Source organism: Hyla sarda, chromosome 5 (assembly GCF_029499605.1).
Source record: "Hyla sarda isolate aHylSar1 chromosome 5, aHylSar1.hap1, whole genome shotgun sequence".
In the NCBI taxonomy this organism is placed as follows: Eukaryota; Metazoa; Chordata; class Amphibia; order Anura; family Hylidae; genus Hyla; species Hyla sarda.
Window position 1 is genome coordinate 88,784,154 of NC_079193.1, and position 26,740 is coordinate 88,810,893.

The 26,740-nt window shown below is 41.4% G+C and overlaps 1 protein-coding gene across 3 annotated transcripts in view; it reads left to right on the forward strand.

The window, feature by feature from the left end:
- The window catches only part of CHN2 (chimerin 2), a 397,849-nt gene that overhangs the window by 188,400 nt on the left and 182,709 nt on the right, over window positions 1-26,740 (forward strand). For all 3 annotated transcript variants that reach the window (XM_056519888.1, XM_056519889.1, XM_056519890.1), the window contains one exon: window positions 26,573-26,604. In XM_056519888.1, coding sequence (XP_056375863.1) covers window positions 26,573-26,604 — 32 coding nt within the window. The remainder of the gene's footprint in view (window positions 1-26,572; window positions 26,605-26,740) is intronic.

Consider the following 26,740-nt stretch of genomic DNA (forward strand, 5'->3'; position numbering starts at 1 on the left):
CTCTTAGTCATTAAAGGGGTACTCCACTGGAGAACATTTTTTTTTAAATCAACTGGTGCCAGAAAGTTAAACAGATTTGTAAATTACTTCTATTTAAAAATCTTAACCCTTCCAGTACTTATCAGCTGCTGTATGTTCCAGAGGAAGTTCTTTTCTTTTTGCATTTCCTTTCTGTCTGACCACAGTGCTCTCTGCAGACACCTCTGTCCATGTCAGGAACTGTCCAGAGCAGGAGAAAATCCTCATAGCAAACCTATCCTGCTCTGGACAGTTTCTAAAATGGACAGAGGTGTCAGCAAAGAGCACTGTGGTCAGACAGAAAGGGAATTCAAAAAGAAAAGAACTTAATGTGGAGCATACAGCAGCTGATAAGTACTGGAAGGATTAAGATTGTTAAATAGAAATAATTTGCAAATCTGTTTAACTTTCTGGCACCAGTTTATTTAAGAAAAATAATTAATGTTTTCCAGGGGAGTACCCCTTTAAATATTTATCAATGAAGCTGAAAATGAATGTTAAAGGGACACTCTGGATGAATATTTTATTTCACAAGGGGCATTAGCAGGGTAAGAATAAACAGACGCACTGCTCCTCCTCATACTGGGCATCTCTTTCTCATTGATAATAACCTGGTCCCTGTCCCGCTATGCTGCCTTGTGACCTTGTGACCAGCCACTTGGTGTATGTGGGTGGAGTGAAAGTTGCTTTCTCCACGGAACTCAAGGGTTACATATACAGAAGTGACTTCCGTCCCACACACAGCTGGAACTGGGTGATTATAGGGGGAGCATAGCTGCCCAGTAAGAGGAGGAGCATAGCATCTGTTAAAGGAGTAGTCCAACCATTGCAAATGCTGTATCTCTGGCTCTCCCATAGAGATACATGGAGGGAACATGTCAGCCACAGCTTCGTGCCGTGGTCGACATGCCATTTATGAGAACAGGGCGCTATACGGGAGAGTGGGGGTTCCTTATCCACAGGATAAGTTTTATTTTACTGGATACATTTTTTTATAGATTTACCTTGCTTATACCCCTTGTGTTGCTTTATATTTTAAAATCTGACATTACAAGAAAGCATATTTAAAGTACGCCCGTGGCCTATCCTGACCTGTTTGTTTTAGTAAATGCCTGTATTCCCCATGTAATCATGTAATACTTTTGGAAGATCTTTTTCTCATAGCTTTGTGTTGTGCAATGCACTTGCTATTCTTAGGCTCAGTTCACACTGCGTTTTGGTGTGTATTTTTTTTTACTTGCCGATTTTTCACAAAAATGTTGACCAATGACAAAATATGGCGGCAGGGAAATCTGTGCATAAAATACAATATGCACTGAAAATGTTACATTGGGTACACCCACCCAGGTCATTAACCAGTCAGAGCTCACAGTCTCAGACAGTGTAGAAAAACATTCCCAGCTGGTCAAACTCATTTGGCTATTTATATAAGTAGCCACATGGAAGAGGGCATTAGCCTGGCCTCTTTGCTGCTCACTTTACACAACTGAGTACAGACCATGCTACAGTAATGGCCTGTAGCATCCAAAAATAGGCTCGGGCAGCCCTTTTTTTTTTTAGGTGTGGGTCCCAGCAGTCAGACCCCCACCAAAATAAAATGGACTGCATAGTCTAAAATCAGTGGCTCTCCAGCTGTTGCAAAGCTACGACTCCCATAATGCCTGCAGAGTTTCAGGCATGATGGGATTTGTAGTTTTATAACAGTTGGAGAGCCACAGATCAGTGTATAGTTTCATCCATCATCACTGCAGAAATTACAATTGACCTCAGCAGTGATGGGACAGTCAGGCAGAATACATAATGCTATAAGGACTCACACGTGACATCTTCTCTGTTGTTGTTCCTTTTCTTCTTCATCTGGTCCAGACGTCAGGGCTTCTTCCAGTTACATCTTTTTTTTGCAGAGTCTGACACCGGACATCATTGGTTCCTCATGCTTATCCTCTGTATAAAGACAATAATCATTATAACCCTGCCAGACACTGTTCCTCCTGAATATAACTCTGCCACACATGTTTCTTCTGTTTAGCAGAATCTCACCCCTGTACTCATCCACACTGCGGACATTAAAGGACATCTGCAGAAAAAGACAACTTATCCCCTATCCCTAAAGTCATTGGATCTCATAGATGGTAATGCAGTCCGGTGGAATTCAGCCCAAAGAATGAACATGTTTATTCTATGGGCAGATGTCCATTCCACTGCAACAATTTTGCACGATGCACAATGCAGCAGAATCCCATTGAAAACAATGGGATTCTGTTGCAAATGGATTTCTGCCGACAGACTGTCTCCAGTGTGAATGAGACCCAAGTCCCCCCAGACCCATTAGTACTATTTCAGAACCATCTTTCCCCTCTTCCTTTAGACCCCTACGTCCCCCAGACTCTTCTGCCCCCTGTCATCCTCCTTAACACTCTTCTGACCTCCCTCCCATACTCCTTCCCCCCCTAAGACCCCTCAGTCAGCCTTCTTCACACTTTTCTGCCCTCCTAGCCCCCTTCTCTTCAGACGCCCCCTTCAATCACCCTTCACACTTTTCTGCCCCCTCTAAAGAACCCTTAGTTATCCACCTTCATTTTTCTGCACCCCAGACCGCTTCTCCCAAGATCCCTCAGTCATCCTCCTTCACACTTTTCTGCCCCTCCCCTAAGATCCCCCCAGCCCCCCCCCCCCCCCGGCCTTCTCCTCCGCACCCCTCCCATCATTCATCCTCCTTCACACTTTTCTGCCCCCCAGACTCATCCTCCCCCAAGAACCCCCATTCATCCTCCTTCACACTTTTCTGCCCCCCGATCCCTTTTCTACCCCAAGACCCTTCAGTCATCCTCCTTCACATTTTTCAGCCTCCCCAGCCCCCTTATTCTCCGCACCACCCCCTTTAGTCATCCTCCGTCACTCTTTTCTGCCCCCCCCCCCAGACTCATCCTCCTCCAAGACACCCCAGTCATCCTCCTTCACACTTTACTGCCCCCCTTCTCCCCCGCATCCCTCCCAACAGTCATCCTTTTCTGCCCCTTCCCAGATGCCTCACTCCCCACAGACCCCTTAGTAATTTTCCTTCACACTTTTTTGGCCCCCTTCTCCTCTGCACCCCTCCCATCAGTCATCCTCCATAACAATTTTTTGCATCCCCAGAATCATCCCCCTCCAAAACCCCCCAGTCATCTTTAACACTTTTCTGACCCCCCCCGATCCCTTCTCCACCCCAAGACCCCTCAGTCCCCTACCAGCCCCCTTCTCCTCCTCCACCCCCCCTTCAGTTATCCTCTGTTACACTTTTCTGCCCCCCCCAGACCCCTCCCCAAGACCACTAAGTCATCCTCCTACACACTTTTCTGCCTCCCCCCCCCCTCTTCAGTCATCTTCCTTTATATTTCTCAGGTTCTCAGGCCTCCCAGCCCCTTTCTCCTCCGCACACACCCCTCTTTCATCCACCTTCACATGTTTCTTCCCAGCCTTCTTCTCCTCTGCACCCCCTGCCATTTAAGTATCCTCCTTTATACTTTCTGCCTTTCCCCCCTTCCTCTCTTACCTTGTAGAGGAGGCTTAGTCAGCAGGCTGTAGAAGTGGCGAGGCTCCGTGTTCTTCTCCTCCTCGGAGCAGAGCAGCCGGGGCATGGATGTCTGCTGCTCTTAAAGCAGGTCACTGGACGGAGCGAGGCCCCCTTTAGGGTAGGGGGCGGGCTGTGTCAGTGAGCAGGCAGAGCTGGCTGTTTTCTTCACTACACCGGCTACAACTTTCAAAGCCGCAGCCGAGGCTTTGAAAGCAGTGGCTGGTGTATCGCGACAGGGCAGGCGGACGGCCCCGCCCACCGGGTAAATGCCCGGTCTGCCTGATGGCCAGTCTGGGCTTGGTAGCATCCCATGCACAGTGTATGATGACACCACCGGGGAACTTCTGGCAGGTGGTCTAGAGCTATGGTATAGGACTGAGCTGAGGAGTAATAATGGTGCCATAAAATTTTTGTGCCATTCCCTGTTTCCTGTCAGTTTTGGGGCTGGAATACACTTTAAAGGGAACCTGTCACATTAAAAATGCAGTCCAATCTGCAGGCATTATGTTATAGAGCAGGAAGAGGTGGGCAGATTAATATATAGTTTTAAAGAAAAAGTTCCCAGATAACTAGCAATTTATACATGTTAATCACAGCTTATTGTGGGCTAAATAGTCATGTGGGAGGTGTTACTCTGTGATTGATAGCTCTCTCCCTATGTACATATCAGTGGCGTCTCCAGCATTCATATTTAGGGGGGGCACATGGGGGGCCAGTGACAAAAGTGGGGGGGCAATTTTAAAACGTGTATGTGTGTATATATATATATATATATATATATATATATATTTTTTTTTTTTTTTCTTTTTTCTTTTTATATATATATATATATATATGTATATATATATATATATATATATGTGTGTATATATATATATATATATATATCATAAATAAATACACACACACTGTGCAGAACATGTTTAATTTAAAAAAAAAGTAAAAATATTTAATTTAAAATCTTCATACATTCTTGATTTTTTTTTCGTTTTTTCCGTAGATTTTTGGGTAAAATGACTGATGTCACTACAAAGTAGAATTGGTGGCGCAAAAAATAAGCCTTCATATGGATTTTTAGGTGCAAAATTGAAAGGGTTAGGATTTTTAAAAGGTAAGGAAAAAACAAAAGTGCAAAAATAGAAAAACGCTATGTCCTTAAGGCGTTAAAACTTTTGGACACTACCATCAACTTTGATAGCGGCATCTAAAGTGTTAATGTCAAACATCAGCCTGATTGGTGATGTCTGACATTAGCTGAGGGTTCTAGCTAATGATTCATACAACACATTGGGAGCAGACACTGTGCGTACACATACGCCTTGTGTCCTTAGGGCTCATGTACACAGACGGATCCTTAGCAAATTTTACACTGCGGATCCACCGGCAATGGACCCTACAGTGCTGCCTCCTTCTGTGCCTGCTCATAAAGGCAATCCTCCCCTACGAGCAGACTCGCTATGATGGCCTAGCTCAGAGAGCAGGAGTGGCCATGATGTGTGCGAGTATACACATCAAAGCGTGTCTGCACGTAGCGGAGGATTGCTGTATATTTTCTTCAGCTGATTTTGCTACCTATTGAAGCTAATGGGTTGCAAAATCAGCTTCACAAAATATGCAGCAAAAATATGCAGCTGATCCTTTACATGTGAATGTACCCTTAAGGGGTTAATGATAAACTAGCAGTGTGTTCACATGTTGTCCTTCCAGAGGGGTCACTTTCCCTCCTCCAGTGTCCACAGGTCTCCAACAGGTCACATTACCAGAAAAATGTATGGAAAAATCGCGGCAAAAATTGCACGGTTTTACCGCGATTTACGAAAAATCGTGGTAAAAATGCTAAATTTTGACGCGGTTTTTCCTAAAAATTGTTCTGATAATGTGACATGTGGACACTGGAGGAGGGAAAGTGACCCCTCTGGACTGCTACTATACACATCACCCAGCCCCAGGATATACTGCTGATCAGGGGGGAGAGAGGGAGGACACGGGACATCACTCACCTCACATGAAGATGCTCTGTGTTCCGGAGGCCTGTCAGCTCCCAGCCCCGCCCTCTCCAGTGCTGGGGGCGGAGCCATCATCAGGTACCTTCATCCCTGCCCTGCCTGATTCTGCTAATGATACGCAGACCAGGAGCAGGGCAGGGGTATCCCCAGCAGCACCCAGCCGGTCAGTCCACCCCTGGCCCCGATACTAGTATCGGGACATCCCTATTTATTTTAAATTGGGGGGGCACAAGGGGGGGGCACAGCCTGATCTAGGAGGGCTAACACAGGAAGTGCAGTCTGAAGTGCTGAGGGGGGGGGGGGGGGTCCAACCAACAGCATATGACAGTTAAGTGTGAGAGGAGCTATGATTGGATGAGGCTGAATTTTTTTTTTTAAACAAAGTATATTAGAAATATTTTTTATTTACCATAAGGAGTGCAATAGCAAAAAATGTTTTAATGAGTGTCCATTTAAGGAAAAGCACTGACATATCCGTCTCTTGGAGGAGAGAGAGATCACACTGGCAGTGTATGAGTATAGAGGGGACATCAAACACTCCTCAGCTTCAGTATCTGATAGCACAAGGGCTGTTTGAGCTGAAATCTGTCCAGAAATAGGCTGTGCTGATACATAAGAAGTAATAAAGACAGTAGCATCCAAGACACACAGAGCTCACATCCAACATGTATTACTGGTGGGACACATCCATATGATCAAAGTCTAAAACCAGAAGCAAGTTACAAACTGGCGCAACTTTTCAACCTGGGGTAACCAGTAACTTATAGAAAAATATTTTTTTAATGTCAGAAGTGTCCATAGCCCTTAACAATTTCAGAATATTTAAAGTTGTATTTAGTACATGATGCCCCCTTTTTTCCCACCTTAAAGGGGTACCCCACTGGAAAAAATTTTTTTTAAATCAACTGTTGCCAGAAAGTTAAACAGATTTGTAAATTACTTCTATTTAAAAATCTCAATCCTTCCAGTACTTATCAGCTGCTGTATACTACAGAGGAAGTTCTTTTATTTTTTAATTTCCTTTCTGTCTGACCACAGTGCTCTCTGCTGACACCACTTGTCCATTTTAGAAACTGTCCAGAGCAGGATAGGTTTGCTATGGGGATTTGCTCCTACTCTGGGCAGTTCCTAAAATGGACAGATGTGTCAGCAGAGAGCACTGTGGTAGAAAGGGAATTCAAAAAGAAAAGGACTTCTTGTGGAGCATATAGCAGCTGATAACTACCGGAAGGATTGAGATTTTTGAATAGAAGTAATTTACAAATTTGTTTAACTTTCTGGCACCAGTTGATTTAAAAATGTTTTTTTTCCAGTGGAGTACCCCTTTAAGCTTAGTTTTGCCACATATTTATGCTCTCACAATATAAATACTGCTGAAAAGAAGCTGGCATCTTCTCAATGTCACATGACAGGCAGCATTCACATCTTTTGTTGTATGACACTGAGTTTGTAAATTATATAAATGTAAAATTTCTTTAAGTTGCGTCTGAAGCTTTATACAGATTGCAGCAGTCAATCTCTATCCTGGAGCACTGCATCACAATGCAGAAGAGTAAAGTGCCAGAATCCCAAAAACACAGCAGGTGCCTGTGCCATTCCTGATTTTATACCATCTTCAAAGTCATTGAACATGGCATTACAAAGTCAGTACTGGCTGCAGACATTAATATTGCATTTTGAAATTCCCATAAACTCACACATTTTCCCATGTTTCTTGTAGAATTAGTGTTTTTAGTATGTGATGTAAAAGTATATATCCAAGGTCTAACAAACAACTTTTTATTTCTGATTCAATAAATTGTGATTTTATACTAAGCCATGCGCCACCATCATGCTTTTCAGTCTCAGCCAAAACGCTCATAAAATGACCTCATTATCTGACTACACTTAGGCCATTGAAATGTACAGGGCCAGTGCCTGTCCGAGCACGGATACACTAGCATGTCATTTTGATAGTTTGCGGACATATCTGTGCCTCGGAGGTACAAATTGAGATGAGAACCTGTTTAAAGTGTCAATCCAAAAACATTTTGTTTTAATGATATACTGAGACAGTAGAGAAAGGGTAAGACGGCACTACTAACGGTCACATCATACAAAAAGTAAAATTATCCCGTGCAGGAGGAGCAGCGTCCGGAGAACAGGGGTGCTAGATGCATGTGAAATAGAGACATCTGTATATGAATCCATAGAAAAATATTCACATCTGCACTCACCTGTATAAAACTTCACTTTTATTTTGTCATCATCATAAAATACAAGCCGGCCTGGTGGGAACGGGAAAGAATGAGCGCAGCCGCTGAGGCTGCGCGGGTGGGTGGCAAACAGCTGGTTTCGTGGGTAAAACCGCTTCCTCTGGCCTCCAGGCCAGAGGAAGCAGTTTTACCCGCGAAACCAGCTGGTCAGAGGAAGCGGTTTTACCCGCGAAACCAGCTGTTTGCCGCCCACCCGCACAGCCTCGGCTGCTGCGCTCCTTGTTTCCCGATCCCACCAGGCCGGCTTGTATTTTATGATGATGACGAAATAAAAGTGAAGTTTTATACAGGTGAGTGCAGATGTGAATTTCTTTCTACGGATTAATTTTTTTATAACATTTTGTAGTCTTGGTCGCCTTGACTCTAGTGCCGACTTGTCATGCTGACCACTTACTTGGATTAGGGGTTTTACTATAAGGTTGACTATCTGTACTTATCAATGAATTGTCAGATGGGCATCATTTCAAGAGAGACATGAGTGCTAGGCTCAGGGGGACTGAGGGGGTGGGAATCTCTCTCAGGGGGTAAATATGAGGCTGTGAGGGCATAAAGGTCCGCACACACCAAAGATCCTAGCATTTACACTATATTTTGAAATGATGCTCCCGCCCATCTGACAATTTAGTAATTAAATAAAAACAATAGACAAATAGCCAACCAAATATTATACTACTGTATCTTGGGAACTGGGGGGAATGGGGGATTAGAATTGGGACACTGTTAGAATTGGGGCACCTGGGCATACAAAGTGATGTATAAAACTCCATTGGACTGACCACGGGTCTTGTAGTGTGAATAAGTTATACTGTGATTCTTTCCTGTATGGTTTTAAGCACAGTATAGTAGCACATTGCATCTTAGTGTCATTCTAGATTCTGCCCCAGTCACAGGTCCAGCTGCTGAATAACTTCTTGGGTTAATGAATCAACCACTATCTCCGAGTCTTTGAAAGCCAGTAAGAAACAGCTGCCGACCTCTCTGTAGCCCTTTGATGAGTTCCTGTTTTATATCCTAAGGAGCTGTATTTGCATTTCATAATTATAAAGTATCTGGAGGATTGAACATCAAAGACTCTGACATTCAGACATCTTTTCATTTAGCAGAAAGTGCTTTAGGTTGTCTAAATCTAGGCCTGATTGAAACAAAGTAGTCTCCATTTTACAATGTTAATATGGCGGAATTCACACAGTGTTCCGCATATACACTGCTGAGACTATATATAATTATGTCGCTAATTCGTATTGTCAAAACAATCTTTGTGAAGTTCATAGAGATTGTCAAAACCATTTTCTCTATGCTTACCGAAATTCTTGCGAAGCGTCATATCTCTAAAGGTAAAGTAAATATATCTGTAGAAATGTACATTTAACATCTAATAGTTATTTACATATTGAAATTAAGTATAAGGAGAATATCAGAATAGTCTACAAGCCTTTAGAAGAACTATTGTGTAAGACTAGGCCAAAATAACTAAAAGTGTCTGTTTGGCCACTGTGACTTCCATGGATCACTAGAGTGATACAGCAGTGAAACTAGGAAAGCTGTGAATCACTTATGTTATTTTTCTGATGCCTGATGGTCGCTCCTTGACTACAATGGGCGGACCATGTGGCCCTTGAATAAGGTGAGAAAATCCATCAGGAAAGTGGAAAAACACATTTCTAGTGTTAATAAATTGCTCCACATTGTCACCTTAGCCAAGTCATAGGCCACCTAGGTCAATACTGAGACTGCAATGCAATGCAGACTTTTTTACAGGTCCTTTATGTGAAATAAGGCAATCAAGGACATAATCTGATATTATAGATACACAAGAACATCACAGTGTTAAAGCCAATGACCTCCTGTTACCGCTCCTTTCCAGCTCATCTAACAAAGCATTCTAAGCCATCTGTCATTTCAATTAATGACAATTTGCTTAGAATATTATACAGAATTCCAGTGATCCAATAAATTCTCTGAGTAGTGCCAAAGGGACTTGGGTGGTTTGTTCTGGAAATCATTGGTGATCTAATGTGATCTTCTCATGTGTGACACATCTAAAGATCATTTTCTGCTTAAGTGAGTATAAAAGGAATAGGTCAGTCCAAAGTTATCCATACCTTACAACTGATATCTTTTTAATGAAAGTAAGGCTATGATAGCATGTACAGTAGTATTTTGGATGGTAAAACGAACCAATATGAGCCTCAATATTAAAACAAAGTACTGTTCAAAATACTGCACGTGAACCGAGCAAAGGAATTGCATTGCTTTCCAACAAAAAAATCTTTGCAAGATATAGGAGGGTGAAATGTGCTGGGTGGCATCAAACATTACTGTCCCATTAACTTTACTGTTATTTAATAAAAAGTAAAGAAAAATTTCACTGCAAAAGTCCTCCCACTGTCCGCCCCATGATCCTGCTGGATACATTTAAAGGGGTACTCTGGCATTAAGACATCTTATCCCCTATCCAAAGGATAGGGGATAAGATGCCTGATTGGGGGGGTCCCACCGCTGGGGACCCCCGTGATCTTGCACGCAGCACCCTGTTATAATCAGTCCCCGGAGCATGTTTGCTCCGGTTCTGATTGCTGCCGATCGCGGGGGCAGGAGCATTGTGACGTCACGGCCCCGCACCCGTGTGATGTCACGCTCCGCCCCCTCAATGTAAGCCTATGGGAGGGGGGATGAGATGTCTTAGCGCCGGAGTACCCCTTTAAAGTAGTGTCCACTTTTATCCATGTTCACACAGCCAAAAGTGTGCGGAATGTCCGCCGACAAGCCACACATTTGAATGTTCCCACGGGCACTAGGACCGCTCGAAAATGTGCTCAAAGATGGCAATGCATTTCTGAGTGGAATTCACAGAAAGAATAGACATGTCTATTCCTACTGGGGACACCGAAATCGTGATGTGCACAGTGCAGCAAAATCAATGTGTCTCTGCTGCAGTGGAATTTCCGGATAGAGTATTCACTCAGAATTCCATTTGGAAATTCCACCATGTGAACATAACCAAAAATAAGAAAAACTGCTGAAAAAACTGTTCGAACATAGCCTATTAATGCTTAGAATGCATGTTTCTGCAAAATGATGAGCAATTGAAAAACAATGTATATTATACAGTTACATAACTTCTTGTGATATAGGGGGACATTTATCAAGGTATTTAAAGCTTTATTTTTGCTTACTCCGGGCGCACAAAAAGTCGCACTTGCGCCTAAGCACTTTTTGGTGCGACTTTTGTGGGTAAGCAAAAAGTTGCAAAAAGCCTTACCTAAGCAAATTTCAGTTTTCACTTTGCAGTGGTCACAAATTCATGATGTGCAAAAGTCGTTCGTAGGCCAAAAAAAGTCCTACCACACCTATCTTCACAGAACAGGTGGGAGACAAATGCTGGAGCTACACACTAATCTTTAGTTAGACTTATCTTTAAAGCGTTACTAACTTATCTTAGTGTTACTGTCACGAAAAAGAAAAGTTTTGACGTGTCATGCAGTTTTGATCCGTTGGGTTGGTTGGACGGACCCCAACAATCCCTTGATAGCCTGGCTCGGCGCTCAGTCCGTGATGTTGCAGGTGACATGCTCCATAGACTATAATTAAGCCAGGAAGTGAAGCGTACTACCACCTGCTTCTCTGGGCTATATTTAGAGATAGGTGGGGGTCTCAGCATCAAAACTTTTGACATGTCTGCATGACAGTAATGTTTTAAAGGAATTTTATTAGATAATAAATAGGTCTGTTTTTTTCTTCCAGAAGCAGCTCACACATTTGCAATTCTAGGTGCAGGCAGGAAAGATAGTAGACTATTAGTAACAATATTTCCCATCACAAGGAGTGATGGTGTATTGCCTGGATATGACATCACTGATGTTGGGGTCTGACATCCCAAAAAAGAATGAAGCTTTGGTAAACTTATTCTGCTGGCGCTGGGGCAATGATATTATGTACATTGCAGCCAAGTGTCCCTGCAGCCAGTCATTGGCCTCAGCAGTCTTGTGTTGTACATGCAGGAGAGACCACCGACTCCAATGGTGGCTGTACCATTAAATACAGGCAAGGTCATTGCAGTAAGCCTAATGGGGGGCATTGGAGCAGCAGAATATAAGGTCATTTTTTTTGTTTTTTTAAGGCATGCTCCAGCCACTAGTAGATTTAACAAACCTTTTTTTCAAATTAACCCAGTGCCAGAAATGATAAATTACTTATTTTTAAATTCTAAACCCTTCCAGGAGCATTGGAAGTATTTAGATTTTTAAGTAGAAGTAATTTACTAATCTGTTTAAAGGGGTACTCCCGAGGAAAACTTTAAAAAAAATCAAAAAAAAAAATCAACTGGTGCCAGAAAGTTAAACAGATTTGTAAATTACTTCTATTAAAAAAAATCTTAATCCTTCCAATACTTTTGAGGGGCTATATACTACATAGGAAATGCTTATCTTTTGGATTTCTCTGATGTCACGACCACAGTGCTCTCTGCTGACCTCTGCTGTACATTTTAGGAACTGTCCAGATCAGGAGAAAATCCCCATAGGAAACGTATGCTACTCTGGACAGTTCCTAAAATGGACAGCAGAGGTCAGCAGAGAGCACTGTGGTCGTGACATCAGAGAAATCCAAAAAGATAAGCATTTCCTTTGTAATATATAGCCCCTAAAAAGTACTGGAAGGATTAAGATTTTTTAATAGAAGTAATTTACAAATATGTTTAACTTTCTGGCACCAGTTGATTAAAAAAAAAAAAGTTTTCCACGGGAGTACCCCTTAACTTTCTGGAGCCAGTTTATTTGAAAACATTATTTATTTATTTTTTTTACCTCCGGAGTACCCCTTTAAGCATTGTAGTTTGGTTCACTGATTATCCTGTGTTCTCACAATGTTCTTGCTGCCTTCGAGCTAATGCAGGATATTACAATACATTCACTTTGGTCACATTATTGTTTAAATCAAGCCAAATAGATTTCTATTACTACTTGTTTGGGAAAAAAATGAATATGTGGCGCTGTAATGTAAAGAGCAGGTAACTCCCTGCAGAATGGAATAGTAATTTATATGACATAAGGATGATGCACCATCATATAACATTGTTCATACATCAGGCTTACATTATCTCAATGTAAAATACAAACTGAAGAATAATTCAGCTGTAACACCAAGGGACTTATCATTCAGGATCAGGATAGATGAATGATCCTCGCCAAATGTATATCTTGGTTGAAAAGACCAGACTCATTCCTCATGACATGTGATCTCCTTAATGGCCCTCCGACTGAAATCTCAAACATTTTAGCTTTTCATGTGCTTGCTGTTTACAGTGCGTTATTTATTTTGTATTGATTTTCCAAGTCTGCATAAATATTCTGTGCTTTTTCTAAATCTGGCTGTTAGATCTATGTCCTAAAATTGTATGTCCTTTTGTATGGAACCTCAGAAGCCACTCTGAATGTCCCTCAACATACGATAGCCCCAACACATGATTGATTCCACTTTCTATGGCCTCTAATGGCCCCACTACCAACCTGCCTGTCATTCCATAAACATTCAGCCCCCTAAACAATGCTTACCAAAGTACCCAGCAAGCTATGTCTTGCTAAGGACAGATGGCTACACTGGATTTTACACCTCCCACCTAGTTTTACTTGGAGGAGATGTTAATTTTCTGGAGTCTCATAGACATAAGGGAGACAACTTGCAGACATTATTCTGTCCTGTTTCTGTCTCACAGTGGGAACAATTAAAGGGTACCTTTCATCAAAAAAACTTTTGATATATTATAGATTAATGTATGCAGAATAACTTTACAATTGCATGTTATTAAAAAATATGCTTCTTTCTATTTAATTTTCCACTTTGAAGAAATGACCACTAGGGGTCTCCCTACCAGTCCTGGCAGCAAGCATTTCAGACTCATGCTGGAGTCCTAAACACTACGAGCTGCCAGTCTGCTTTGTTCACAAAGGAGAACACTCAGAGCTGCCAGCCTGCTTTGTTCACAGCCTGTTTGGCTGTGAACAAAGCAGGATGGCAGCTCTGAGTGTTTAGGACTCCAGCATGAGTCAGAAATGCTTGCTGACAGGACTGATCGGGAAAAATACAATAGAAAGAAGCATATTTTTCATTAACATGCTATTGGAAAGTTATTCAGCATTCATTAATCTAAAATATATCAAAAGTTTATTTGATGAGAGGTACCCTTTAACCAATTAAGGGCATTAACATAGTGCTCATAATAATGTGCTAGCAGTAAACAATAAAATGCACTTATGTGGTTTCCCAATAGCTCTCACAATTGTCTTAGATACCCGCCCGCTTTGCCTGATGGTTCCCCTACTAAAGGAGCCATCCAACTCCCGTCCTTCTAGAAAGTGATTAACCAGTTTCCATTTGCTCCCTCTGACTACTAAAAGTAACGACATGTTTTGTACTATTCTTGTCTATGACATTTTGGTTAGACATTTTCGGGACTTCGCAACCAATTACCAGTGTTTTATGGACTCAACATACAATAGTTTTAATATACAATGATCATCCCAAGACCAAATAATATAGTATTTTGAGGGAACACTGCACATGAGAAAGAAAGACAAGAATCTTTTTTTGACAATTATCTATATGGTGGCAGCAAACCCTGCAAAAATAAACTCTCATCTGTATCTTCTTTTTGGTGAGGTAGTAGTTGGGTTTTAATATACAAAATAACGTATACTCTAGTGGATAGTATATAAAACTTGTTACTATCCTATAGCCTTCTAGTCTCTGGAGGGTTTTCATAGTATACATTAATCTACACCTCTGTAAATTGATAGTAGGGCTGGGCGGTATGACCAAATATGTGTACAGTATTTTTGTAACTTATGGCGGTTCCACGGTATATAACAGTATTTCTTTCACCCCCACCCCAAATCATGTGACCCGCGAGCGCTCTTCTTCTCCCCCCCCCCCCCAAATTATTGTACCTGCCAGCGTGGTTCTGCTCCCCCTACCAAATCATGTTACCCGCCAGCGCTGTTCTGCTCCCCCCCCCCCCAATTAATTATCAGCCCAGCGGGGTACTACTCACATATGTCACCCTCAAACACTGCCCTCCTCCTCTTTGTTGGGGGCCGCCGGTGCTGGAACTCACTGTACGCCAGTGGTCTCCAACCTGCGGACCTCCAGATGTTGCAAAACTACAACTCCCAGCATGCCAGGACATCCAACGGTGGTTATGGCGGTTCCACGGTATATAACGGTATTTCTTTCACCCCCACCCCAAATTATGTGACCCGCGAGCGCTCTTCTGCTCCCCCCACCAAATCATGTTACCCGCGAGCGCTGTTCTGCTCCCCCCCCCCCAATTAATTATCAGCCCAGCGGGGTACTACTCACATATGTCACCCTCAAAGACTGCCCTTCTCCTCTTTGTTGGGGGCCGCCGGTGCTGGAACTCACTGTACGCCAGTGGTCTCCAACCTGCGGACCTCCAGATGTTGCAAAACTACAACTCCCAGCATGCAAGGACAGCCAACGGCTGTCCGGGCATGCTGGGAGTTGTAGTTTTGCAACAGCTGGAGGTCCACAGGTTGGAGACCACTGCTGTACGCTGTATCCCTATGCCCGGGCTGCAAAAGATAATAAACTTTAACTTACCTACGTCGGCCTTAACGCTGGGGACTGGAACGTCGGACAGCCGTCAGCCTATTACCGGCCGGAGCGATGTCCCGCCCCGGCCAGTAATAGGCTGAGCCCACTGTAATGTAAGAAGCCGGCTCCAGCGCTGGCATCCCCCAACAAAGTGGAGGAGGGCAGTGTTTGCGGGTGACATATGTGAGTAGTACCCCACTGGGCTAATAATTAATTGGGGGGGAGCAGAACAGCGCTGGCGGGTCACGTATGATTAGTTCCCCGATGTGGGGACAGCGCTGCATTGGGCTGATAATTCATTCCCTAATTGATAGTCTCATTGGCTACAGAATTTTGTAAAATGAGTTCACCAAATATCAAGCCTCGCATATATGAGTGATTATATATCACTTGATATGTTGTGTGTAGAGATGAGCGAACTTACAGTAAATTCGATTCGTCACGAACTTCTCGGCTTGGCGGTTGATGACTTTCCTGCATAAATTAGTTCAGCTTTCAGGTGCTCCCGTGGGATGGAAAAGGTGGATAAAGTCCTAGGAGACTCTTTCTTGGGACTGTATCCACCTTTTCCAGCCCACTGGAGCACCGGAAAGCTGAAATAATTTATTCAGGAAAAGTCAGCAACCGCCGAGCCGAGAAGTTCGTGACGAATTGAATTTACTGTAAGTTCGCTCATCTCTAGTTGTGTGTCTTATAGTAATGAACTCTATTTATTACCTTTCAATATCCCACTCCTTGGAACTGCTTTTTCTTCTGAAAAAATGTATACCCATAGAGGTGCATGAGGCCTTACTACACCACTGAGTTCATAATACACATACAGATGTATCCTTTCTTAATTTATCTCTAAATACAGTGGCCCAGATTTAATATTGCAAATGCACCATTGTAAATGGCACAATTTGTGAAAAAAACTGGCATTGGCAGTATGGCATTGTAGAAATATGCAAAAAATATGGTTGGTAGTTCTGGTTTGAATTAAGCTAGCTAAAAGCTGGGCAAAGTTAGACTAGACTGTATTTAGATATGCCAGATATATCAGTCAGCTTGATACAATTTGATAAATGTTAAAGTTTGTACAGTCTTAGACTTGGACAGTTTTAGTAATATTCTGAGTGTATGATCATACTCAGTCACTGGCCCTGCCCACAAGGAGACTGAAACCACAGACAGGGTGTCACAGCGCCTCCCACCATATCACTGACCGCAGAGGTGTTCCTCAGAAGATGCTATGATCTGAAGCTCGGGGGAAAGCAGTGTCACCGGCCACAGACAGAATGCTCTGATACCGGAGGCTACGATGTAGAAGAGGAAGGTGTTTTTATTGTTTTATAAGGCAACCTGGGGACTGTAAGGCAAAAACATTTCACTTGACAACCACTTTAACCAAACTAGAGGAAAGAGGTTTTTCTTTAAGATAACAAGATGAAACCAGTTACAGAGTTTATGTTACATTTTCTTATAGAAGAAGGAGTAGAAAGGTCTAGGGTGGTAGTATTTCCAGTTACAGGTCAATAAATAATGCATTATAAAGGAGATTTGGAGGATTATGAAGATTTCTTAGATCTGAAAAGAATGGTAAAGAGATCAGAGAATAGGGTTTTCTAGTGTGAAGTATAGATGACTGACATTAATGCAGGAAGGTCACCAACTGATGAATTTCTGCTTTAGGACATGATGCCCATTTAATAGAAGACCTTTAGCACGTTCTGCGAAAAAGGTCAGGTGCAAAATGGCAATTTCGCTCTGAAAAATTCTGTCACAATGTTCAAAGGATTTCAATGAAAAGGGTAGACGTGCTGTGTTTACTTGTTCTATAGATAAAAATATTTCCAGTCTACCAAGTTAACCTTTTTTGCATCTAGAGGTAAGGTTGGGTTTACATATTATAAAATCAAAACAAAAAATGCAGTAAAATAAGTATAAAAAAGCTACATATGTTTAACTCATAATGTGTTCTTCTATTATACTGTGTGAAAAAGTTTTCACACTCAGATTTATTCATCTCTCCTTGGTTGCTATGGACAAATTGGTTGCTATGGACAAACAAGAAAAACAAAATAGTGGTCACCACATCCAAAAGAACTATAACAACTATAAATATAGAATTGCACGCTTTCATGGCTGCAATACAAGTACAAAAACACACACACACACACATATATATATATATATATATATAGTCGTAGTAATATGCAGCACACCGAAATCTGATGCAAAGTGCTTTATTCCATGTAGTACAAAAGCGACGTTTCGCCGGCCTCACGCCAGAATGCTGGCGTGAGGCCGGCGAAACGTCGCTTTTGTACTACATGGAATAAAGCACTTTGCATCAGATTTCGGTGTGCTGCATATTACTACGACTATTACTAAGGAACCAGACGACCGTGGCTCCAGCATGCGTGCACCCTGCCTACAGACCCTCATCTTTCTTGATGTGCTGCTTATTTTTGGATTATATATATATATATATATATATATATATATATATATATATATGTGAGATTTATTTATTTTACTTTACGTTTACGCTGGGAGGGAAACAGTATGTGAGCGGGACAGCTGTCATCTGTGAGCAGTTAGGGAGGCAGCATCTTAGTACTTATAGTATGTTGCTGTAATTTTTAAATCTGCTATAATCAAATAAGTACGTTTTTGTTTCAGACTGATTGATTAATCTGACCGTTATATTTAAAAAAAACAGACGTTATTACAGTGTTGGAAGTACTGCAGTTTTTTATGTTTGCACTGACATATTGGCTGCTTTTTCATAGACTTTAAAAAACTTTAAAACTTTTATACCGTATATGCCGGCGTATAAGATGACTTGGCGTATAAGACGACCCCCAACTTTTACAGTTAAAATATAGAGTTTGGGATATACTCGCCGTATAAGACTACCCCTTCTACCGCGATGTACAGTACCTTGTAGTTCCCCCCACATCAGGTAGGCAGTATAGTTCCCCCCACATTAGGTAGGCAGCATGTTCCCCCACATTAGGTTGCAGTTCCCCCATATTAGTAGGCAGCTCCCCCACATTAGGTCAGCAGTTCCCCCACAATAGTAGGCAGCTCCCCCCACATTAGGTCAGCAGTTCCCCCCACATTAGGTCAGCAGTTCCCCCACATTAGGTCGACAGTTCCCCCACAATAGTAGGCAGCTTCCCCCACATTAGGTCGGGAGTTACCCCACATTAGGTCGGGAGTTACCCCACATTAGTAGGCAGCTCCCCCACATTAGTAGACAGTTCCCCCCCCCCTCACAGACATACAGCCTCCAGCCATATAGAATGTATGGCTGGAGGCTGTATGTCTGTACTGCCCCCACAGTATTCTGATTACCGCTCCTCCGGCCCGGGGTAACCATCTACTGCTATGGACCATAGCAGCAGTCCCGGGCCTGTAGAAGCGGTGACCAGATCACTGAAGAAGATGACGCGCCGCCGGTCACTCACCAGGCTCCGGCCGGCGTGCGTCCTTCTGCGATGGTCCTGCGGTCCTCCTGGTCCTCCTGCGTCTCTATGGTCGCAGGAGTACGTCACTGACGTCCCGTGCATACAACCATAGAGGCGTATAATCCTTCCAGTACTTTTTAGGGGCTGTATACTAAAGAGAAATACAAAAAAGAAAAGCATTGCCTGTGATGTCCTGATCACAGTGCTCTCTGCTGACCTCTGCTGTCCATTTTAGGAACTGTCCAGCGCAGCATATGTTTGCTATGGGGATTTTCTCCTGTTCTGGACAGTTCCTAAAATGGACCACCGAGGTCAGCAGAGAGCCCTGTGGTCAGGACATCTCAGGAAATGCACTTCTTTTTTTGATTTCTCTTTAGTTATATAGCCCCTAAAAAGTACTGGAAGGATTAAGATTTTTTAATAGAGGTGATTTACAAATCTGATTAACTTTCTGGCACCAGTTGATTTAAAAAAAGAAAAGGTTTCCACAGGAGTACCCCTTTAAAACTTGTTCTCTATTTAAAAATCTTAAACCTTCTATTATACTATACTACAGAGAATGTATACTACAGAGAAAGTTGTGTAGTTCTTTTCTATCTGACCACAGAGCTCACTGCTGACACGTCTATCCATGTCAGGAACTGTCCAGAGCAGGATAGGTTTGTCATGGGGATTTGCTTCTACTCTGGAAAGTAACTGACACAGACAGAGGTGTCAGCAGAGAGCACTGGAGTCAGACTGGAAAGAACTATACAACTTCCTTTGGAGCATGGAGAAGCTGATAGGTACTAGAAGAATTAAGATAGACATAATTTATACATTTATAATGTTATATAGACATAATTTACAAATCTGTTTAAAGGGGTACTCCAGTGGAAAACACATGAAAAACAAATGTTTTCAAATCAACTGGTGGCAGAAATGTATACAGATCTGTAAATTACTTATATAAAAATGTATACCTTCCAGTTCTTTTCAGCTGCTGTATGCTCCAGGGGAAGTTTTGTAGTTCATTCCAGTCTGACTACAGTGCTCTCTGCTGACACCCCTGTCCATGTCAGGAACTGTCCAGAAAAAGCAAATCCCTATAAAAAAAATCCTCTCCTATTCTGGACAATTCCTGAAATGAACAGAAGTGTCAGCAGAGAGCACTGTGGTTAGACTGGAAATAACTACACAACTTCCTCTGGAGCATGCAGCAGCTGATACCTACTGGGAGAATTAAGATTTTTAAATAGTAATAAATAATTTACATATCTTTATAACTTTCTGGCACCAGTTGATTTGAAGTACCCCTTTAAATTTCCTTTAAGGCTGTTTAAGCATCTCTAAACCACATTAGGCCAAGGTGATCACAAAAACATAGTACGATAAACTTGAATAGATTTGGACAACCCTTTTCTTGGCACAGCCAAAGACTTGTATGCACTTGTATGCATGAATAGCACAGATAGATTTGCAGCAGATTTCTTTCTTATTAGTTTAAACATACACTAAGTACAACGCGTGTCTCGCCTGGAACAAGCACTTTGTTGAGTATATGCATAATACCTGAGGAAGGGTCCATTTTGGGCCAGAACTGTGTTGTACTTACCGTAATTCATGTTTACTGTACTACTAATATTACTACTACTACTATTTAATAGAAACCCTATAGAATAACTTACACCTAAATGGTAGTTCAAAAGCCATAACAACACGTGCTATAAATGTTACTCTGTGTTAAAGTTAAAATAAAAAGGAAACAATAAATACAGTAAATGTTTTCATACATTATGTTAAAGCGGACCTGTCAGCAGGTTTTTAGGGTATAAAGTAAGGTGATGGCTATATTAGTGTTTTGACCCTGACTCAGTACATACCTCCAGGTGCTGAGATATTAGAATTTAAAAAGAGGAGAGGTGTAGATTTCATTACAGTTTAGTGGCTGTCAATCATGGAGTAAGGCAGGTGATCGGCGTACAGAGGGGGAGTGACTGACTGGAGAAGGGGCCGAACTATTCTGGTCTCTGGCAGCCAAGGGGAACGCCCCGGGGGGGATCCAAAGCCTTATTTGCATATCTTTATAAACTCTGATATCTGTGGGCCAGAGAGGTCAATCAACTAATGACAGATATTGACAGATTCAGAGCCAAAAACCCTATACAGCCATTCCTTTACTTTATACACCCCCCCCCCCCCCCAAAAAAAAAAAAAAAAAAGTGCTGACAGGTCCACGTAAAATATAAATATAGATGTTGTCCAATGTGGTATGTAAAATTAGCAGGAAGTACTTTTTAAAGCTGTGTTCATAGCTATAGGTAAAAAAGAAAAAAATTCTGTGGTCGTGAAACCAAAAAAATGTTTGATCCTAAAGGGGTTAAATATGGATAAAAGTAGTTGGCCCTTCGGTACCTGTGTTTGTCATTCTATTTTGTCATACATTTGTTCTTTGCGCCGTAAGCACATAAATGGTTTTCAATTTCAGGAGCGGTCACCACTGTGTCAGGTTCTGAATGTCTCAGGGAAATGTTATTCTCTGGAAGAAATTCAATTCATGTCATTCTTTGCAGTCACAGCATGTGTGATTTCTATCTTAGAAAGTAGTGACATTTGTTTTGTGACTTTCTTTCTACCCTAAAAGCTATCCTATGGTAGGAAGTGTAATAGTGGTATCTTAATATTACCTAAGTGCCAATATATTCTGCAAGACTTTACAATTAAGGGAGCAGTAAACCTACACCAACCAACAACAAGACAAAAAGATGGAATTAAACATGAGCATAACATTCTGGTATCCTTTGTATCCTCCCTCCTTTCCTTTCTCAAAGACACAAAAGACACCGTACTTAAAATCAATGATCTCACTGTCACGGATACCAGTTTACTCATGAGCTTAGATGTAGAGAGCTTATATAGTAATATACAGCACCATTTAGGTATCACAGCTGTCACAAGTTTCTTGGACACTAAGAGCAGATCATTCACTGGGGGAGGTACATCGATGATATTTAGATTTTTGGATTTTGTACAGAAACTTAACCAGAACACAATTGGTATGAATTTCATCTCCGAAATAGGAGGTAGAACTATGAATTTTCTTGATCTCGCAATATACATAGACGTCAACAACTGGATACAAACCAATATTTTTTGCAAACCAACCGCCACCAGCAGTTTGCTTCATTGGTACAGTCACCACCCCATGTCACTCAAAAAAAGCATACCTATCGGACAATATCTTCGGGCAAAATGCAACTGTTTAGAGGAACAGAAATTCAGACAAGAAAGCCATTTTTTGATGTCCAGATTTATAACAAGAGGCTATCCCAAGAAACACCTGAGGAAAGCATATGCTAGGGCATCACACAGCTATCGGACGACCATCTCTGCATTAAAAAAAACGGACAATAGGATCAGATGCATTGGAACCTATGATGCTTTTGCATCACAGGTGAAGAGGATTTTGCAACGACATTGGCATATTCTTTTGTCAGATTCTGATCTGACTGAGAGATTGGGCTCAAAACCCAATATCACATATAGGGGAGAGACATTTTGGTGCACAGCCACCTTAATGTACCTCAATTATCAACAGATACTTGGTTACCATCAAAACCCCAGGGCTCGTTCCCGTGTGGCCATTGCACTTTTTGCAAATATATGTAAATATAGTAATAAATTGCAAATATATTTATTAAAACTAAAAAGTTTACTAATCCCATTGATGGCCAGATATATACTATATTTGATTTTATTAAGTGTACAAGCAAAAAATTTAATCTATACTACACAATGTACTTGTCTCAAACTTTACATACGGAAGACAACCCAGGAATTGCGCCGGCGCATCAGTAAACACATTAGTACCATTAGAACCCAAGCTGATACACCTGTTGCCAGACACATAAGATCCCAGCATGGCAACAACTTGGAGGCTTTTACCGTTTTGGGGTATTCACCATATGCAACTAGGCCCACGGAAGGGCAACATAGATGGGATGCTGTTACGAGAAGAAGCGAGGTAGATCTACCATCTAAACTGCAGGAGCCCATTAGGCTTCAATGAAGGGTTCTCCTTCTCTGCTTTTTTGGAGTGATTTACTATATCACTACTGATTTATCACACCTCTCTGTCCAGTGGGGTACATCTGCCATCCTATAAATCTTTATGTTTCCTAGACATCATCTGGTTTTATTCTTTCTGTCTCACTCCTACCAATCACTGTAATGATATACCGGTACTCATCTGGGGACTGAGATTATGGATATGTTCATGGGCATGGTGAGACCTAAAAACATGAGAAAGTCCTATCTGACTTATGCATCAATACACAGGTAAAGTATGGGTCTATTAGCTGCTAAATAATACCTGAATATAGCCACTATAAGCCATCTACTAAGCGTATTCTCCTAATGATATTTACTTATCTGGTGAGTACGGTGGGGTCTGACTTGGGGGTGTTTCAAGCCCTGGCTGTGGGCGAATGAGCGGTCCTAGTTGGGGCATAAATAGCTAAGGTGAATAAAGAATAAAGAGAAGCATTAATCCAGGTTATCCATATATCTTATCTCTAACAGCACAATACTGAGTGACATGTACATATGTAGTGGATTTAAAACAGAAGGAAATCTGTGTTATTTACACATCTTATTTCTATGGTATATTTTTGAGGGCCATACACTTACTTTCTGTATCCAATTCCTCTGCTCCTTTTGTCATACCACAGTTTGAGTATCCATCCATCAAGTGGACATTTGGCATTTACTTTGAACATTATCAATTATCAATTGATACTTATGATACTTATATACTGTCTATACCTGGTGATAATGTACAAAAAATGTATAGAAAAATGTAAAAATTATTATAAGAGATAGTAGCAACAATCACCAACAGGCCGCATATATTTTTTACTAGCACCACCTAAACTCAGGAATAATTGCTGTGGCGCAACTAATATGTACTGGCACTTAGAATACTTTCTTGTAGTTGTAGTATGTCTCACTGTATCATAACCAAATCAATTTACTGTGTACATCTGCTGAAAATTGGAAACTCACTCATGATACTTTCATTATGTATCTGCTATTATTGCCATCTCTATAGAGATGGATGAAAAAAGACTAAATTGAATATTACCAATAGCCACAATAATAGCGTGACACTAAACCGCACCCATGAGTGATCACATTCCTAATATTGTAAATCAACAATTATAGGATTGTGTACACAAGAGACAAATTCTATAATCAGATGCCGCACACTAATGACATATAGCCTGGTATCATAGGGTATTATTCACATTAAACCTATCCGGCTGCGTTTCATGATATAGATTACACAGTCCCATTCATTCTTCAATATATGGATCCACAACAATATCCAGGTATAAATTAGATGAAAATATTGTCCTGTGTGTAATTTTCCTGTGTCACAGTTCACACTGAGCACCCTGCAATTTAAATCATAATAGACAGATTCCGTGTTTGTCCGTAATCAGCTTTTACTGATAGACTAAGACATCTTCCATTAGTTGTAATGCTTAAATGACTCAGCCGTCCTCCATATACTTTAAGTATGGTATGGATGCGTTTAATTATTTAATTAATGTGTTAATTATTCACCATAGATAGGCTAATACATAGTCCACAATCACAGCTTAGGTTTATAGCAGCACTCACTTCCAACCTTTTATATCAAGATGTAGCTCTGCTTGATTTTCACTTAGAACAATGATATCGTACCGCACAACACTCCACCATGGTTCTCATTGGTGCTATATAGCTGTTCACTTAGAACAATGATATCGTACCGCACAACACTCCACCATGGTTCTCATTGGTGCTATACAGCTGTTCACTCCAAAGTCATTCCTCAGTGCTGAGTCAGAATGTAAAGCAATATATATTTCATATTTCACATTAGTGTTAATTCATTATTGGATACGGTATTGACTTCAGTATGCACAACGGTTCACATTTATGCACAAATAGGCATTCAATACTGAATTATGTCCTGTTCACATTAAGCGATATTGATAATTCCTGTTACATTAGCAAATAGTCATAGGTAATAGGCCCTGTCAGGTTAACGGTCCATTTGACATTCAGTTATATATGTTTGCCTACTCCCAAATCATATTGCTATTCTTTACAGTAATAGTCTAACCATATTCGTAGCATGTGAATGCAATCCAGTGTTGGTGTGGACTTAGTGTGTGCTGGGTTTACACTTAGCTGTCATATCCTGTAGCTGTGATCAGATCCAGATAGACGAGGATATATGCAGTATTCCTGATGGCTCTTTTCGCTGCTATGATGTCCACGGGTATGATCCCATTAGCTGCGACATCCAAGGTACATGGTCCGCGACCTCCAAAGTACAGGGTCCAACGCGTTTCATTAATATCATCAGGGACCTTTAGTAAAGCTTGGTCTCCTTCCTGTCCTAAGGTGCATATGGCACCACGTGTGCGGCACTGATGGCGGCCGTACCACCAAGTGTTACTGCAATGTGTTAAAACATGTGTTATCATGTGTTACTGCAATCCTTTTCTGTGAGAAATACTTCATTTTCTTGAAAAATTTCAGGGGTGCCAACATTTACGGCCATGACTGTATGTCATGTTACTATATCGCCTTAGAAATTTCTATAGAGATGGCAATAATAGCAGATACATAATGAAAGTATCATGAGTGAGTTTCCAATTTTCAGCAGATGTACACAGTAAATTGATTTGGTTATGATACAGTGAGACATACTACAACTACTAGAAAGTATTCTAAGGGCCAGTAGATAAACACCCAGACACAGTGCCAATATTGCATTATCCAAGCGGTATGGGATTTAGCCTAAATAAGAAGTCATGTGCATATGTCGGAGGCTGCACACTGACAACCGTGCATTCAAGCCAGATACAGACTGTCCGATGTCATGTGCACACACAGGCAGCTGCGCACTGACAACTACACGTTCATGATCAATACAGACTAAGCCAGATGTCATGCGCATATACTGGCGACTGCGCAGCGTAGTTTGTCCGGCACAGAATTTTCACAAGTCTGCCGACATGCGCAGGGATTTAATATGACATCAGAGCATGCGAATACCACATGATACATAATATAGGTAGTCATTGGAGGAATTATTGGGACACCTTCAGATGATGTCAGATGCCAGACTATTTAAGGAACCACGCTACGTCCGCTGGCCTTTAGCCACCAGTCCTGATGAAGCTGGGTTCCCAGCGAAACTTCAAGGAACTGGCTATCTATAATTTTTAAATAGCAGCTCACATAGTTGGCTTCAAAACTATAAATGCGTTGTCTACCTCTGAATGGCCTTTTCAAAACCAGTGCACGTTCAGTACAGTTTAGCAGCAGTGATATGCAACAGTTGCAATTGAAGCTATACTAGAGCTGTGCTTTTACATCTGAGGTATGATCTGACACGTTCAGTATTAAGTTTATATCACAGAAATGTGTTTTCAATCACTATTCATGTTTTTTCCTTTTTCTTTTAATGGAGTAAATAAAAGTTATATTTTAATAGGAGGTGACTTGTTTAGAGTACCCCTTTGGGGGTTTCCCCTAAAGTTGTTGTAATAGTGTATCACCCTGGTACCTCCTGGGGTTTTGTTATATTAAAAAGATGGAGTTATCATGTTTATTTCTTTCCTTTTCCTGTAGGTAGAGAATAGACCAAAGCACTATGGAAGAGAGTACGTAAGCAACCTGTATACTTTTTTTTATTTTTTATTATTAAATGCAACTTGCTCTCATTGTAGATTTCCTAAAAAATGTCTTGTACTGTATTTCCTAAAAAACCCTTCTCTTCTCCAAACCCCCCAAACACAC